This window comes from Lepidochelys kempii, chromosome 18 (assembly GCF_965140265.1).
Source record: "Lepidochelys kempii isolate rLepKem1 chromosome 18, rLepKem1.hap2, whole genome shotgun sequence".
NCBI lineage: Eukaryota > Metazoa > Chordata > Testudines > Cheloniidae > Lepidochelys > Lepidochelys kempii.
Window position 1 is genome coordinate 11779729 of NC_133273.1, and position 18183 is coordinate 11797911.

Here is an 18183-nt window from a genome sequence, read left to right on the forward strand (position 1 = left end):
ATTACCAGGAGCTAAAGCCCATCAGTAAAGTAAGCGATATACCTTGACAAAGAGGGATTAGATGTTTTACATAGTAAACTTTCTGACTGGAAGCCCACCACAAAGCCTACACAATGCTTAAGCCTTCAAAACAGGATTTTGATGGTGCATAGGCCTTGAGCTGGCCATCTGCTTAGAGTGAATTTCACCCATTAAGATTTAGGGCTTTTTTTGTGTGAGTTAATGGTCAAAGTACAGAATTCACTGCTATGTTCAGAATACCTGTGTCAGTTCCATGCATGGAGTAAGGGTAGTTTATGGCCCTTAGTGAAAATCTCTGAATTATTGGCCAAAAAACCCCCAAAACGAAACACCTTATAAGGATGCTGATGCTTATCATTGAGCAGGCATGTTGTGAATGATTGAGGAGAACCCTGGGAGCAATCCATAAAGGTTGCCTAACCTCTACCATGCTATTTTTGGAGAGCATGTGCTCTTACTTCTGGCTTAACCACTATGAAATTCAGGTTGAGGGATAGACACAGGAAAGGATTTATTTTCTTTTTGTGCAAGTGAAAGTCAGCAGCAGCAAACTGAACTGGTACAGAGGAAACTGGTGAAATCTGTGATATTCCCTGTAATGGCTGAATAATTCATAATTCCAGATGGCATCCATTTGGTCAGTGATCAAGTGCACCACGCAGGGAAGTTTCTAGTACAGACATAAGACATTTTTCAGAGTCTAACGTAATTTACTCTTCATATAATCGTATCTTGCCACAGTAAGAAAAATCAATATCTTTGCTGCTTTCATATGGATTTACACACATTTCAGCAACTTCATACAGGTCACATATGAAGTTAAAATCAGATAGGAAAGTCATGGAAATGTGATTCACAAACAGGTACATAATAATCCTTTTAAAAATACCAATGATAAATATGGATTCCCCTCCTCCTCTGAGGATACTGTTGGTAAACTAGTTCCCTCAAAATTCCAACATATAACTATGCAGAGAAATAAACAAAACAAAGGATATTAGTGGGAAATGAAATGAAATACAAAAGTTATTTCTAAATTATTAAGAAACACAAATGTCTGTATCTGAGCTGAGCCACATGGAATAGGAGTTCTGTAGAGATGCTCACCTCAGGGCATATTTTCTTTTCAATGCACATGTGTGAGTTTCACTTATCCCACTGCATGTTACCAGATGTGTTTGCCCAGAAGAAGAATGTACAGCCCTTAATATTTAAAAGGCAATTAAAGGCTAAGTTGTCAGAACTGTTCAAAACCGTTGGGCAAAATCTCACGAGTACTCGTGCTGAAGGCAGTGAGACTATCTGTGTGAGACCTTATCTACATACCAGCTGAATTATAATTTAATTATTTTAGTTAAACCGATGTGGCCTGTGGGGGTGAAACCCTTGCCCCACTCAAGTCAATGGGAGTCTTGTCATTGACTTAGCGGGAGCCGGGATTTCACCCCTTGTGGTTTAAAAATGCCGTATATCAATTCAGCTTAATTTGGGAAGGTATTGTTCTGTAGCTAAATTGATACACACCAGGTTTAAATTGGTTTGAGAATGTCCACATGTGTTTAGCACAATGGTCTATCATACTGATTTTAGTTAATCAGAGCAACTTTGTGTGTAGACAAAATATAAGACAAATTAGATTGAAGTGAAGTAGGAATGTATTTTTTCATGAATGTATTCCATAGCTATAGAAAAATATCCTTTTACATTACAACAGATTAATATTAGGGTGTCAACACTCTGATAGTTGAAATACATTGTATAGCAGTAGTCCTTAATTAACAACAAATGAACAGCAATAATTCAGTTTTATGCTTATCACCATCCTATGCAGGCAACTGTAAATTCCACCTTGTCCGTCACAGAAACAGCTCCCTTTAAATGTACAGCTCTTGATTATATTTTTATGAGAGCAGTCACCCAAAATGAAGCCAGGAAGGCATATTTCATTTTATTCTAAGTTAGGCTCCTCAAACATTAGATATTCTGGTACCATTAGTTGGAGGGAACTTGATCCATGTGTAGAGGGCCAGCATGAAGCCTATGCATCACTTAAATCCCATTTAAGTCTTTAAATTAGGCCTTAAGTGAGACTTGTGGTGCATAGGCTTGGAGCTGACGCCGTACGGGGTGAAGTTCATCCTTTATAATTAGTTGTTGATAAAGAAGAGAATGTTACATTCCACTTCTGACATTACAAATGTCCTCTCAGTGGCTGCGGAAGCAAATAGATTTAAAGATACAGGCCCAAACCAAAACCCGGTATCCAAACATGTCTGAATGCTGAGTTTTTATTTTTAAATCCCAAGTCTGTAAATTGGACTCTATAAATTGGCCAGAGCAAAAGCCTGTATCAAAACATCCCAACCCCCAGATCCAGTTTTGATTTATTTATTTTTTTCAGTTTGGGCCCTTCTCTAGATAGAAAAGTTTGCACAAGTTCAGGCTGACAAAACACAGGGCTGAACGGGATGGAGGCCATAATAAAATGCCCTAAACTTGAAGTTTGCTAAATTAAAATGTTTGCTGATCACTAGAATTTCTCTTTCATCTCCTAGTCTCTCTATACTTTGTGAGCTCATCATAGTCACCAGAGACCAGGATTCACTGATGTACAAGTTCAAGTCTTGCACTGCAAACTGTTTCTAAATCATTTTTTCTTACGAGTGTATCTAGACTGGAACATAGACTTTTTAAATACACTTGATTTTTGAATGAAAGAAATGTGCCAAAGGTTGTAAAAGACAAAAAGAATCCAGGATAGAGAGACAGTAACAGAAGGAAGAAAGATTCAGGAAGGTAAGAATTTAAGTGGTTTTGTGTATAGTATAAAAGAAAATAAAGACTAACTGTTGCAAAATCTGATATAAGATACACCATAATTTTTTATTTCCAAAGCTCAGCTCTATATGATAGATCATGGCAGACAAAGGAAGTAGAAGAGCAAATCTGGAAAAGTTGGCATGTTTAGTCCACTGTGCAGAAGTGGATTCCAGAGTAGGCACTTACTAAACATGATATTTTGCAGCCATTTGGAACTTAAAGCCTTTTACTTTGAAATCTCAGTCACATCCTGTCCCATTGCATTATTTATGCCATGGTAAAAATTATGTTGTGTCCAGAGAAGTGTTACACCTCATCAATATGTGCAGTGATCTGATGTTGCACAGTGTGTGACTAAACTCAGCCTGCCATGCAGTTAAAAAGAAAAAGGGAAAAAAAAGTATAAAAAGAATGCCATTTACTGATTCAGACATTGTCTACACATCAAATCCAGCTCTTGTTGAGTAGTAGGTTACGATGACCCATCAAAAGTGGGTATTTTCTTAGCATTGCTTAAGTTAGGATGTGTATTCCAATCCCTGCACATCTCTGCAACAGAGAAGACAGAAGGTCTTGGCACAACAGTCAGAGAGATGAGTTGGTAGGTCAGTTCCAGCTGGGCCCACCATGTTTTTCTTTATAGACGTGCAGCATCCTGACCAGAATGATTGAAGTGCCAGGCCACGAATGCAATTTGCTTACATAATTTAAATACAGTTGTCTCCTTCTGAAGTCAATTCTGGATGGTTAGGATGAAGTTACTTTCTTACCTTGCTAAACAATACAGATTCAGTAGATCAACATCCTACAAGGACTGGTGGTTTTAAACATCTATAGCACTGAAGGATACAACAGACTTTCTGACTTCACAGTGGGCTTAGAACAGAAAAGAATCTGGATTTAACTTTTCAAAGGAACCAATAGGATGCAATGTGAGATGATGACTTTTTCCTGGCAAAGTTTAACACCTATCTACAATTGTATTTATACTACCTATAAAGCACCTTTCAGATGCATGTGGCTCTGCTTGTTGTTTTTCTTTTCTATAGCATTTTTTTTCATTCCTCTTAAATACTTTTGATCATCAAAGTCCTATGAATTGTTGCATTTCTGATAAGTCTGTAAAGCATCCCTTCAGAAAGCTGTGTGGGATCCCCATGGATTTGGAATTCTGCATTCACGATTTCCATGGATCATCTTCTCTCAGCGATACAGGAACAGAGTCTCTAGCAGTTGTAAAATAGGAAGCACGTTTATTTTCTGGCTTAAAACGACATGATTTCTTTCTTCACTTATTTTTAGGGCCTGTGAAAACAAATGGAAAAATGGGGTAACATTATACTATTTTGGCTCCCAGAGTCAGAAAAATATATTCATTGTCTGTCTTGTCATCTTCCTCCCTGCCTTTCCCGCTGCCTCTTTCCTCCCCTTCCCAGTTAATATTTTCCTCTCTCTCGTGCCTATTACCAGTGCAGCTTGCTTCTGCTGCCCGTTTACTAAAGCAGGGTGAAGTGCATTCCCCAAATACCGTATTCAGTACATTTTTATTTCTTTCAGTTTTGCAAAGCATTCATGGACTGGTCTTGCTGCTCGTATATCTTGTCAGTACTAGAATATATTCCAAGAATGTCAGAAGTGAACAGAGGACAGCCTATGCAGTATCCAGTGTTATCTCTCAGTATTCCAACTTCAAAATCAGTTACCCTAAGGTGAAATTCACCCCTGTACAGTGGCCAGCAGAATGCCACTTAAGTCCTCCTTAAACCCTATTGTGAGAACATGTGCTGTTCCAGAGCACCGTATCTGGGTGGGATTTTCAAAAGTGCGTGAATGATAAGAGCGCAAGTGTCAGGCATTTTTGAAAATATCATCCTCTGTCTATCTCCTTAGAAGGCCTTGTCATCATAGGATCTGAGCTCTTTGCAAACATTGCCACAGGTGTGTTCAACCAAACCATGCAGACCAGTTTTGAAGCTATGCTAATTCATGAATGGTTTTTAACATAGTGTAAGGGCTCAAATCTGACAAAAAATTGAATGGAAGTCCTGATGACATATTTGCAATTTTATCCCCTCCTCACCATTTTACCAGCTCTATTATTGATTGTCCCATTGTAGAGGTGGTGTCTCCCTGTAGCACTAACTCTCCCAATGGTAAATTGGTAACATGAGGGAAGAAATTAAACAGAGAACAGTAGAAAGTTGAGAGGCACATCCAAGGGTAGGAAGGGATAGCATTTCCATTTGACTCCACCATATGTGGAAGATTGTCTTCCAAAAGCAGGAATGAGGCAGGTGACCACCAGAGCTGGAGATTTCAAAGGGACTCTGGAAACTCGGAATATCTACTCCAGACACAGTCACATATGGGTTAAATGATAAGTGACAAGAGAGCATTTAAAATACTTTAAAAGCAGTTTGGCAGTTCATTATGGTGACCTATGATATTCGTGATGGAAAGTATGCAGAGATTCCATTGACAATGTATAGATAAATATTGTTTCCTTGTTTCTGCTGGAGCAGAAATTGGAAATGAAAAGGATCTGTTTGCATTGGGAACACATCCATTTCACAGCAAACCTATTTGCTGGATAAATTAAACAGGAAATAATAACACTCAGTACTTGGAGCACGCTCTGTCAGAGAATTTCAACGTGCATTACAAACCATAAGCAGCAAATCCTCTTATAAAATCATAGAATCATAGAATTTCAGGGTTGGAAGGGACCTCAGGAGGTCATCTAGTCCAACCCCCTGCTCAAAGCAGGACCAATCCCCAACTAAATCATCCCAGCCAGGGCTTTGTCAAGCCTGACCTTAAAAACCTCAAAGGAAGGAGATTCCACCACCTCCCTAGGCAACGCATTCCAGTGTTTCACTACCCTCCTAGTGAAAAAGATTTTCCTAATATCCAACCTAAACCTCCCCCACTGCAACTTGAGACCATTACTCCTTGTTCTGTCATCAGCTACCACTGAGAACAGTCTAGATCCATCCTTTTTGGAACCCCCGTTCAGGTAGTTGAAAGCAGCTATCAAATCCCCCCTCATTCTTCTCTTCCGCAGACTAAACAATCCCAGTTCCCTCAGCCTCTCCTCATAAGTCATGTATTCCAGTCCCCTAATAATTTTTGTTGCCCTCCGCTGAACTCTTTCCAATTTTTTCACATCCTTCTTGTAGTGTGGGGCCCAAAACTGGACACAGTACTCCAGATGAGGCCTCACCAATGTCGAATAGAGGGGAACGATCATGTCTCTCTATCTGCTGGCAATGCCCCTACATATACATCCCAAAATGCTATTGGCCTTCTTGGCAACAAGAGCACACTGTTGACTCATATCCAGCTTCTCGTTCACTGTAACCCCTAGGTCCTTTTCTGCAGAACTGCTGCCGAGCCATTCGGTCCCAGTCTGTAGCGGTGCATGGGATTCTTCCGTCCTAAGTGCAGGACTCTGCACTTGTCCTTGTTGAACCTCATCAGATTTCTTTTGGCCCAATCCTCCAATTTGTCTAGGTCCCTCTGTATCCTATCCCTACCCTCCAGCATATCTACCTCTCCTCCCAGTTTAGTGTCATCTGCAAACTTGCTGAGGGTGCAATCCACACCATCCTCCAGATCATTTATGAAGATATTGAACAAAACCAGCCCGAGGACTGACCCTTGGGGCACTCCACTTGATACCGGCTGCCAACTAGACATGGAGCCATTGATCACTACCCATTGAGCCTGACAATCTAGCCAACTTTCTATCCACCTTATAGTCCATTCATCCAGCCCATACTTCTTTAACTTGCTGGCAAGAATACTGTGGGAGACCGTATCAAAAGCTTTGCTAAAGTCAAGGAACAACACATCCACTGCTTTCCCCTCATCCACAGAGCCAGTTATCTCGTCCTAGAAGGCAATTAGATTAGTCAGGCATGCCCTTGGTGAATCCATGCTGACTGTTCCTGAACACTTTCCTCTCCTCTAAGTGCTTCAGAATTGATTCCTTGAGGACCTGCTCCATGATTTTTCCAGGGACTGAGGTGAGGCTGACTGGCCTGTAGTTTCCAGGATCCTCCTCCTTCCCTTTTTTAAAGATGGGCACTACATTAGCCTTTTTCCAGTCGTCCGGGACTTCCCCCCAGTCGCCATGAGTTTTCAAAGATAATGGCCAATGGCTCTGCAATCACATCCACCAACTCCTTTAGCACTCTTGGATGCAGCGCATCCGGCCCCATGGACTTGTGCTCATCCAGCTTTTCTAAATAGTCCCAAACCACTTCTTTCTCTCTCATTCTCCACAGCCTTACGGGGAGAGGAGGCACAGATTCCCAGATACAAAATTGCAATATAGAGCTGAACTCCATTAAAGCTCCACTTGAGCCATTACCTAGCAGAACTTGGTGGGGGATGCAGGGGCACTTGGAGGCAGAAGGACCAGGCTTTTGTGGCTACATGTACCCACTAGCCATTCTTGCCAGCACATGGGCTGAATGGGCTGTAGAGTGACAAATCTCCTAACTCCACAGGGTCAGACAAAGCCAAGCCTGTTTTCTTAGGCTTAGCACAATGAGGAACGGGGTGATTTGCCTTTTAGTTGATTAAGTGGAATAGGTATGGTTAGTACCCCCTTTCTATAGAAGGAGAAACTGAGTCACAAAGAGGGTAAGTGGTGCACCCAAGGGCACACAGCTAATCAATTTCAGAGCCAGGATTACTTGGACTTTTGGGCTCACTTAAATCAAAAACTCAAGAAAATATGGGAAGGTTGGGGGAATGAACTCATTATTTTCCAGACTCAGAAGTCTGCCAGACATCAAACAGTGCAAATAAAATCAAAACAAAAAGATTATGTATTTACTATTTGGTTTTTATGAGGGCCAGGTTTTCAAAGAGTTTGTGTGCAACAGTGTGCTTAATTTGCACATGCCATTGCCTTATTCTGCACGTAAATCAGAGACTAGTACATGCGAATGTAGCTAAATAGGTGTTTCCACCTGCATCTTTCTGGTTGGTGTATGCAGCCAGGGTAATTTCATGCATAACCTCTCTGACTAAGAATCTGCTAGACTTAGCTCTAATTCTTTCAGTAGGGATACCTTTAAAATTAGTTTAAATTGGTTTAAAAAAATTAACTAAAATATTAAATTTAGATCATAGTTTAAGTAACTGAAAAAATAGACTAAAGGGAGACAGCCCGCTGAGTCCATCTCCTTTGATTTGTACTGATGTTCTTATAAACACTAAAGCTGAGAGACAGGACTAGATCCTCAGTTGGTGTGAACTGGAGCTATGCCAGTTAACCCCATCTTAGCATCTGGTCCCGTGTAGATACCAGCATGAGACAGATTACTCTGCCACAGGTTGATGCACTGAGTGAAACCTGCACAAAACAGATATTAAAGAGAAGTTAGAGGCATGTTCCAGAGAAAAATGCCTCAGTCTGATTTTAACTCTGGTAAGTCTGCTCCGACAGCTGTGACAGCATCAGTTTATCATTTCCTAAGGCTCCTTGGCCGGGGACTGACTGTCACAAGAAGCAGGTCAGCAAATGAGTACATTTTCTTGTCTCTGCTCACCCCTGCCTGACTAACTGTGTCTCTACTGTATAAATGATTAAGGATTGTAGATGACCCAGTTGGAGGAGTGAAGGAAAGAAACTGACACACCCTCCCTCAGCACCACCAATAAATAAGTAAATTATTCAAACTACAGCATAGCCGTTTTAGATTAAATTGCAGGAAAATCTTCCTAACTGTAAGAACAGTAGGAGAATGGAACAGATGCCTAGGGAAGTCATGGAAGCTCCTTCACTGGAGGTTTTCAAAAGGAGGCTGGAGAGCCATCTGCCTTGGATGGCTTAGACCCAACAAATCCTGCATCTTGGCAGGGGGTTAAAGTAGATGGCCCTTGCGGTCCCTTCTAACCCTATGGTTCTATGATTTAATATCTGGAAGTGGATGCTGATCAAACTTTTTTAAAGCTTGGGTATTTCTTTCCCCTCTTTCCCCCTTCGCTTCTGTTTTCCAGCCACAACTGAATGAGAAGAATGAGAATGAGAAGCACTGAATGCCACGATAAGGGGCAGTCCCAAACTGTGTTTCGCTATGTCCAATAGTAGATGTGTTAGAAATATTAGGGCCCATTCCTGCGAGTTTTCCGGTCTCTCATGGGGTTCAGATAAACTACTTGAATGTTTGGCTGCTTATCTGGAATGAATCCAATAGTCAAACTTGGGGCTTGATCCCACACCCTTTGAAATCAATGGAAAGACTGCATTGGATCTTGAATTTTTGAAGGGTGTCCATCACTGAGATTGGAGATATAGCAGCCTCCAGCCATAAAGCCTGCCTAGTAATCTACTTACGAGTACCTGCCCGACATTTTCCTCACGACGGCAATGATGATTCCAGTAACGATTCCCACTGCTATTATGATTCCAACGATTATTCCAACCAGTGCAACTGTTGCCAGGCCATCTGAGTGGGGAAATGTATAGGATGTTAGCATGTTTTCCACATAACTGTGGGGCCGGATAGTAAGAGGTACTAATACTTCATAATAAAATGGAATTATTTTTGTCACATTCGATTCCTGGGGTATCTTCCCTGAATCCTGTGAACTTTAAAATATGTCATTTCGGTTTAGAGAGACATGACAGGTCCTATTAAACCAAACTCTATTGGTGATAATGCTTAATTTGTGCCAGGGATGAGCCCCGGCACCTCTACGCTCGGCAGTTCAGAGCCCCGGCACTTCCAGGCTTGCTGCATCAGTTATGAAAGCAAAAAAAAAAAAAAAAATTGCTTGAGGCCTGCACCTCTTTCATTGCATATTAAGCACTGGTTGGTGAGACAAGCTTTTGAGCTTACACAGAGTTCTTCTTCAGCTCTGTACAACTCAAAAGCTTGTCTCTTTCACCATCGGATGTTAGTCCAATATAAGATTTTACCTCACCCACCTTGTCTATCTAGTACCTTGGGACTAATGCCTACAACAATATTGCAAACCATTTGAAAATATGTCATTTCGGTTTAGCAGTTTCCTTGCTCACTTTCTTTGGGCCTGTTGGAGTCAAAGAGAGTTTGTCCATTTACTTCAATGGGCTTTGAGACAAGCCCTTTAAAGCCTTTAAAAGTGCATAGCCGTATATCATCTGGGATTTAAATGCATCTACTCCTTTTACAGCCAATTTTGTTACTTACCTTTCTCCTTTGGAGTCTCTGGCTCGCCACCCATTTCGTCTGGAAAGAAAGAACCAAAATAACCTTTTAATATGGTGACTGTTATGTCTTCATGCCATGATGTCACACTGTAGGGGAGGTTATAAAAACGACAGCACAATGGGTCTGAGAATGAAACCACTACAGGTGTGCAGTTTAATAGGGTGTTAATTGGGGAGTGAGTGTAAACAGAGAGCACACAGAGAGTGTAGAGTAGAAGGAGTTGTGAAGGGATGGAGCATCACAGCTGAAATAAAGGCTCTGTCTACACGTAAAATGCTACAGCAGCACAGCGGCAGCTATAGCCCTTCAGTGTAGATACTCCCTACAGCTGTGGTTCTCGACCTGTTTATCACTGTGGGCCGCAGAGTGAGAACCACAGTGCCCCCCACCTAAACCGCTCCATGAACCCCTATGCTCAGCACCCTCCACCCAGAGACCCCTCCACAGGGTGGGGCCAGGAGCAGAGAGCTGTGTTTGCAGTGAGGGCCAGGGACCCGGACCCTGCTGCGCGGGGACCCCGACCCCCAATGTGCAGGGCCGCGGGGCAGCCAGGACCAGGACCCCGACCCCAGACCCCGCCACAGTGGGCTGAGCGACAGCCAGGACCCTGACCCCAGATCCTTCTGGGTGGAGCCGGGCAGCAGCCGGTTGCCCAGACCCCAGATCCCGCTGGGACCCTGTTGCATAGGGACAGGTGGCAGCCGGCTGCCTGGACCCTGAGCCCTGCCATGTGGGCCCATGTGGCAGTGAGGAGCTGGCAGCCCAGAGCCCGCCGCACAGCAGGGCAGCCGGGACCCCAGAGCCTGCAGCCTGTAGCACACAGCTGACCTGGGCCGTAGCTGTGTGCTAATTGGGCCGTGGATTGAGAACTGCTGCCCAACAGTGACAGGAGGGATTTCTCCTGTCACTATAGTTAATGCACCTCCCCAGGAGGTGGTAACTAGATTGACAGAAGAATTCTTCCAAGTCTACACTGGGGTTAGATCAATTTAACAATGTCGCTCAGGGGTGTGGATTTTTCACTTCTGGGTTGACCTAACTTGTCAGTGTAGGCCAGCCCAAAGACAAACTGAAATTTAAAGGGATCTTGGACTGGTGTGAATCAGGATCAACCCCGCTGAGATCAATAGAGCTACACTGGTGTAAAACCGCTATAAATTAGATTTCACAGATAACCTTAACTCTGGCTTTTCCTAACTTCTGAGTGCTTGACTTTGCAACCTTAATGTTCTTTTAACACAATTTTTTTGTATAATAAATAATAGCAATATCTTAGCTAACCTAACTGCAGAGTGACACCTGCCTGGTTAAAATCAGGACAACAAACAGGCAGGGAAGTGATCAGTGTTCCAGATATTAAAACTAGTGTAGTTCCTTGTGTATCATTTTGGTGTATCATTTTGATTCCTATATTGGATCCTTAAGTGGGCTAGTCAAACTTGGACTGATTTGTTTGAGGCTTGAGCCCAGAGACATTACTCTTTCATTATTTATTTTAGATTCTGCTTTAGATTTATGCCTAACCGGACAGGAAGGCACATTTGTTTTGGATGCCATGAGCTTGTCTGACCTGAACATATCTGTTACAGTATCTGCACTCCATGGAGCCAACCCCCCCACCCCCCGAGTTTGTACTGCACAGCTTGTTATTGGCTTGCAATCTGACAGTGCAGCAGTAGGATGCTTTGACACAATGCCAATGTTTTAAGGAAAATGTGTCATTTTTAGAATGGCTTTGTTTGTCTCTTGACAGAAAAAGTAAAACACTGGGAAGATATTTGTGCTCTTTGGCACAAACTGGGCACTGATGCCTAGGACAGCTCAGCACACCCATAATATTTTATGGCACTTGAAAATGCTTATAATAATGCATGAGCTTTTCCTTCTCACAATTTCTGAGCATGTAATCATTCCTCTTTAGTTTTAACATGAAAGGCACCAAAAAAAAAAAATAGGGTAGATCAGTGATAACCCATTTGTGACTGTTCAAAGCCCTGAATGCTATCTTCATGGAGCCCATAGGCCTTTAAGACATTGACTATAAGAACGCTTCCTGTGGAGGAATGCTGATCAAACTCACAGACAGTGTGATTGCTGCCAGGAGGTGCATTCCCCCTTGGGATGTACCTGCTCCCCCCCCCCCCCCAACAGTAACCAGGAAAGGGGTGGGGTGGGGAGGAAGAAGGAGAGGAGAAACAATCCCTGCCATCCACCATCCAGCAGCTTGGACAGAGAAACCCTCCCCATCCCCTCTCAGCTGCTACGAGACAGGAGATCTCCTTCCTCTGTGCCCAAAAGATTGAGGAAAGAGAGAGAAAGGGGAGACCTCTCTTCTCTCAATGGACACTAGGAAAAGCGGAGCCAGAGACGCAGCATTGTTGAATACTGATCCAGTGTCACTGTGCAGTTTCAGGGTATCATGCTGCAGTTAATTGGTGGGTCTCAGGCTGCACCTGATGAAAAAGTGATTCTTTGGGTATTAAATTCTGAACAGCACTAATTTAGGGAAGGGATCTCTCATTTAGGTGACTAGAGAGATTGCCTATAAAGGGCTTGCAGCTGTTATGAGGCAGAATGGTTTGTGGTTAAGGCACTGGCTGGGGACTCAGGAAATCTAGGTTCTATTCCTGGTTCTGACACTGATGTCCTGCATGACCTTGAGCAAGTCACTTTTCTTCTCTATGCCTGTTTCCCCATCTGTAAAATGAGGATAACAGTACCCACCTTGGAATGGGGTGTTGTATATTCATTAATGTTAAGCACTGTAAGATCCTTGAATAGAAGCATTTAGCGAGCATTACTGCGCACAGTACAAGCATTATGGTTGTTGGGAAAGAGCTTTTATTTTGGACTGGAAGATTTTTAGTACAAAAGGTGTTCTGACCTAAATGACAGACATTCTTTGTGTAGCAAACGGCGTAGACTTTTTTTTCATACTTGACTGATACCAATTTTTTTTCCTCTTTCGATAATTAAAAAGTGGATCTGTATATAAATAAAATGATAGGAACTTGATGTTGTATTGGCTTAACTAATGCATATGTCTTTGAACTCCAGAAACTTGGGGCCAGATAATTTGGTCACCACATATTAATTCCAAGGAGTCATTTGCCTGCATTCACCCCATAATCTGCTATAATTTGGCATGAGTAACAGTCTCTACTTAATAAAGAACCAAGCCTGAACTAACTAGTGTGTTGAAGATTGGAACTGCAATGCATTGCCAGAGTTTGTGTGTGGGAAGTTTGTACAGAGGCTGCACAATCTCTTTCTCTAGCCAGTGTTATTAACGCCTTACTTGACTAGCAATCAGAAGTAGATGAAACACAATTGCTGTTTTCTTTCCTAGAGGAAAGTGATCTCAAATCACCCACACGTACTTTAGAAAGTGAGTCTGAAACTCCCTCTGTAAAATTCAGAGTTGGTTACCATTGCTTCTGTTATTTAATAATGAACAAACTCAAGAGATGCCCAGGCTGGCAGCTGAGACAAAGAATCAGGTAAGGAGACAGAAGAACATACATTTTTAAACAAATGTGTTTGATCTTCTATCCAGGGATATGCAACTGCTGCAGCATAGAAAAGCAGAGAAAGAAACCAGGAAACCAGAAATTTTGTTTGAGGACTGTAGTTAACTTAATGTCTTCTTATTTATCAACAGATAGAGCCTATTCCAACATCCAGGTAGAACAGGGAGTGACCTGGGGCAGTGACATCTCCAGTAACTGCTTGTGTGAGCAACAGCAGTTCGGGAGGTGGGGGGTTACAGGTACTTAGGAAAGCAGAGCCCAAGGCCAGGCTGCTCTAGACAACTGTAGGAAATTTGCTTTGCAGGGATCTGTGGAACTATTTTATACCGAGGCTAGACGTGTGCCCTCCCAGTTCCGCTTTGACTTTCCATTTTGAAACAAACCTTATATGCCAAAGCAAAACTCAGTTGCAAGTTTCAGAGTAACAGCCGTGTGAGTCTGTATTCGCAAAAAGAAAAGGAGTACTTGTGGCACCTTAGAGACTAACCAATTTATTTGAGCATGAGCTTTCGTGAGCTACAGCTCACTTCATCGGATGCATACCGTGGAAACTGCAGCAGACTTTATATACACACAGAGAATATGAAACAATACCTCCTCCCAGCCCACTGTCCTGCTGGTAATAGCTTATCTAAAGTGATCATCAGGTTGGGCCATTTCCAGCACAAATCCAGGTTTTCTCACCCTCCACCCCCCCACACAAATTCACTCTCCTGCTGGTGATAGCCCATCCAAAGTGACAACTCTTTACACAATGACAGGTTTCAGAGTAACAGCAAGTGTTAGTCTGTATTCGCAAAAAGAAAAGGAGTACCTGTGGCACCCCAGAGACCAACCCATCCACTCGAGCATGAGCCCCCACGAGCCACAGCCCACCCCATCGGATGCATACCGTGGAAACCGCAGCAGACTTCTGCTGCAGTTTCCACGGCACGCATCCGACGAAGTGAGCTGCAGCCCACGAAAGCCCACGCCCAAACAAATTGGCTAGTCTCTAAGGTGCCACAAGTACTCCCCTTCTCCTTACACAATGTGCATGATAATCAAGTTGGGCCATTTCCTGCACAAATCCAGGTTCTCTCACCCCCCTCCCAAAAACCACACACACAAACTCACTATCCTGCTGGTAATAGCTCATCCAAAGTGACCACTCTCCCTACAATGTGCATGATAATCAAGGTGGGCCATTTCCAGCACAAATCCAGGTTTTCTCACACACACCCCCATACACACACAAACTCACTCTCCTGCTGGTAATAGCTCATCCAAACTGACCACTCTCCAAGTTTAAATCCAAGTTAAACCAGAACATCTGGGCGGGGGGTAGGAAAAAACAAGGGGAAATAGGCTACCTTGCATAATGACTTAGCCACTCCCAGTCTCTATTTAAGCCGAAATTAATAGTATCCAATTTGCAAATGAATTCCAATTCAGCAGTTTCTCGCTGGAGTCTGGATTTGAAGTTTTTTTGTTTTAAGATAGCGACCTTCATGTCTGTGATTGCGTGACCAGAGAGATTGAACATTCATAAACCAGTCGGAGAACACTTCAATCTCTCTGGTCACGCAATCACAGAAAACCTGGATTTGTGCTGGAAATGGCCCAACCTGATGATCACTTTAGATAAGCTATTACCAGCAGGACAGTGGGGTGGGAGGAGGTATTGTTTCATATTCTCTGTGTGTATATAAAGTCTGCTGCAGTTTCCACGGTATGCATCCGATGAAGTGAGCTGTAGCTCACGAAAGCTCATGCTCAAATAAATTGGTTCATCTCTAAGGTGCCACAAGTACTCCTTTTCTTTCAGTTGCAAGTGGAATTCATGGGATTTCAGTGCAAAGCCATGAATGGGCCCAGCTTGGCTTTGACAGGTTCATGAACCTCAGTGAACATAATTTACAGTCTATTAAAACTAAAAATCACAAGTAAAGGCTTCTACCTTCAGAATTTTCAACAACATCTGGATCAGTAGAGTTCTCACTGTCTTCATTATCGGCGACCGCACTTTCTGTGGTCATTAGCTCTTCTAAGGGGAACAGGTCTGTTATGGTATGCAGTCTTGTAGGCAACTGGGAGGAGTGAATGTTAAAAGAGAAAGACGAAGTAAGACCCAATCTCTTTAACATTTATATATAAAGGCAGAACTTTAATTTCCTCTCCTGCATAAAGTCCAATGTGTGGATTCTGTGGTCAGCTTTGCTCTTTTTGTTTTAGAGTGAACTGCATAGAGGGAGTGAAAAGGTATCCTACTGCCCTAATTTGGGGGAGTCTCCTGTGGGCATATAGAAAGCATAGCAGTCTTCTGTGCAATTGCCTGCAGATCCTCCTGTGTATGGGTTGATGGGGATGGAGTGTGACCATGCTGCAGGCCAGCTATAGGCTGCTCTAATCTACCTCAGGATTGGGTCAGAAGCAGCCACATGATCAGGGAGCCACAACCAGGTACCTCTTATCCCCAGCCCAAGATCAGTTGAGAATCAAGCCCTAGGTTTCACAAAAAAGAAGTGTATGAAACAAAGACAGAAAAGAAACAGCCCTGTTTGGCTGTTGTATGTTCTACAAGTTTTAATACTAATAATATAAGCCTATATTTGACTGTCTGGATTTGCAGTGTGAATAACACATGCTGAATTACTGATCAGTTATAAGCTATGTCCACCTTAAAGCCCAGCTTTTAGGAACGCAGCTGTGGGGAAGTATTTCCAGTATAGAAGACAATATGCCAGTTCATCGATTTCTAAAGGGAAAAATTAAATCCTTGGGTTTTTGTTCATTGTCACTACTTCAACTTTACTGTAAAGGAACAACAGTCAATGCAACTGAAAGTTAGAACTGCTTGCCCCAGCAATCACTAGCAGCAAAACATTGCCAATGCAGAGGCAGGGAAAGGGGAGTGTTACCCAGTGTTGTAGAAATTTACAAATTTGTTTGTCCATTGTGTTACATCAGTGCAGTTCCACTGAAGCCAATGGAGGCACACCAGGGTAGAACTGGTATAAGACAGTGCATAGCAAGCCCTGAATATTCTGTGAAATTCAGCAAATGTTATAATTATTTTCAGCTTCAGCTTCCTCCACCCAAACTTTTGCAAAGCAAATAACTGGTATTTGGCCACCCTTTATTTTTGAAACAAATCATCACTTATTGCCATAAAGCCACAAGCTCAAAAGACAAAGCAAGAAGACAAGGAATACAGTGTCAGCTAGGTTTGAAGATCCTCAGTTTAAGAGACACCCACCAGAGTTGGCCTTTCTTCAACCTCTGAGTCATTTCTGTCTTTGAAATCGATTGATACTATTTCATCTTCCAGTGGAACTGTGCTTGCTAAGGAAAACACAGAAAATGAGTTAGGGATTCAGTTGATGATCACTTATTATGGCTAAATTGAACATTTTCCAAATTAAGTATATTCAACATGAGATAGATGGATATGGCAGTGGAGGTAAACTATCAGTATGTATATGTCTACACACATATATTTGCAATATACTTTGGTTTAACCTTGTGGCCTAGGTCCTTGGTTTGTATTAAGCATCCTGGCCAAGAAGTCAGCTGTCCTTTATTAACAATGTTTAAAGTTTGTCTAGAGTTTTGGCCAGAGGTGCTGAATCCACCAGGTACTGTGTAAACGGAACTCGTGATGCTTGCCTTAACATGGAAGAAGTACGATTTTGCTTTTTAGAGAGGTCCCTGGAGGCCGAAACAAAACTCACCTGTGATTGACTTAAAGTAATAATGAACAGCTGCTCTGTTGTGCCATTGGAATTAATCTGATAGAGCACTGAACTGTGAAGAGGACTCTCAAAGACGTGTTTGGGAAGGTTTTGCACTTCCCCACTAAGGACAATACAAACACAAGTCCCTAGAAGCAAGTTTAATCAGGTATAGTTTAATTCTAAATTAGATTGTGTTTGCCTGTTACCACTTGATGGAGGTGCTCAATGTGCATCTGGTTTCTGCACAAAATTTCTTCAAGTGCTGTGGAGTGATCTCTAAATTACTCACTGATTTCCATATCCAGTTCTTCTTTCCTTGAATACATACTGTACTATATATATATATTCCCCCAGTCTGAGCTGCAGTGCATTTATTAGAAATGTCTCTATCAAGAAATAATTTCATTAAGACAGTTGTCCTAACTATTTCACTAAACCCAGCCACACTGCCCGACTGGAGCCGCCTGAGCCGTGTGGGATCGGTTAACCATTTAAACAAAATATTTTTAATCGTTTAAACAGTTAACTTTTTAAACAGTATTTACATCCCTACTAGGCACTGTATTCACATAACAAAAAAGAGCTGCCCCAGTGATTTTATAATCTAATATCATTCTTGTGTCGGAAAATACTGTAAAAATCCTTTTTCTATCTAAATTATTTTTAAAAAATTGTGTTTGATGATTATTTTTCTCTTCTATTTTTGAAGAAGCTCCAAAAGAGCAAATACTGATACATATTAAATGTTTCCCCGGAGCAGATCTAAACCATAAAATATTTAATAAAGGCTTTTCTCCAGATCTGAAATGTCTACCAAACATCAAATATTTAAAAAGAAAAATCCAGTTACTGAACAGAGAAAGTCTAAATGCAGATACAGACTAA

General features: G+C 42.1%; 1 protein-coding gene across 3 annotated transcripts in view; it reads right to left on the minus strand.

Annotated features, from left to right (window-relative positions):
• Positions 1 to 233: 233 nt before the first annotated feature.
• PDPN (podoplanin) overlaps positions 234 to 18183 on the minus strand; it is a 30402-nt gene continuing 12452 nt past the window's right edge. Inside the window, exons 2-6 of one of the 3 annotated variants that reach the window (XM_073316870.1) lie at positions 16821 to 16906; positions 15522 to 15651; positions 10032 to 10070; positions 9200 to 9305; positions 234 to 4146 (exon numbers count right to left, since the gene is read on the minus strand). In XM_073316870.1, coding sequence (XP_073172971.1) covers positions 4140 to 4146; positions 9200 to 9305; positions 10032 to 10070; positions 15522 to 15651; positions 16821 to 16906 — 368 coding nt within the window. In that variant the 3' untranslated portion in view covers positions 234 to 4139. Of the gene's footprint in view, positions 4147 to 9189; positions 9306 to 10031; positions 10071 to 15521; positions 15652 to 16820; positions 16907 to 18183 lie in introns of those variants that run through there. The other 2 variants (XM_073316868.1, XM_073316869.1) reach the window with 2 other exon arrangements.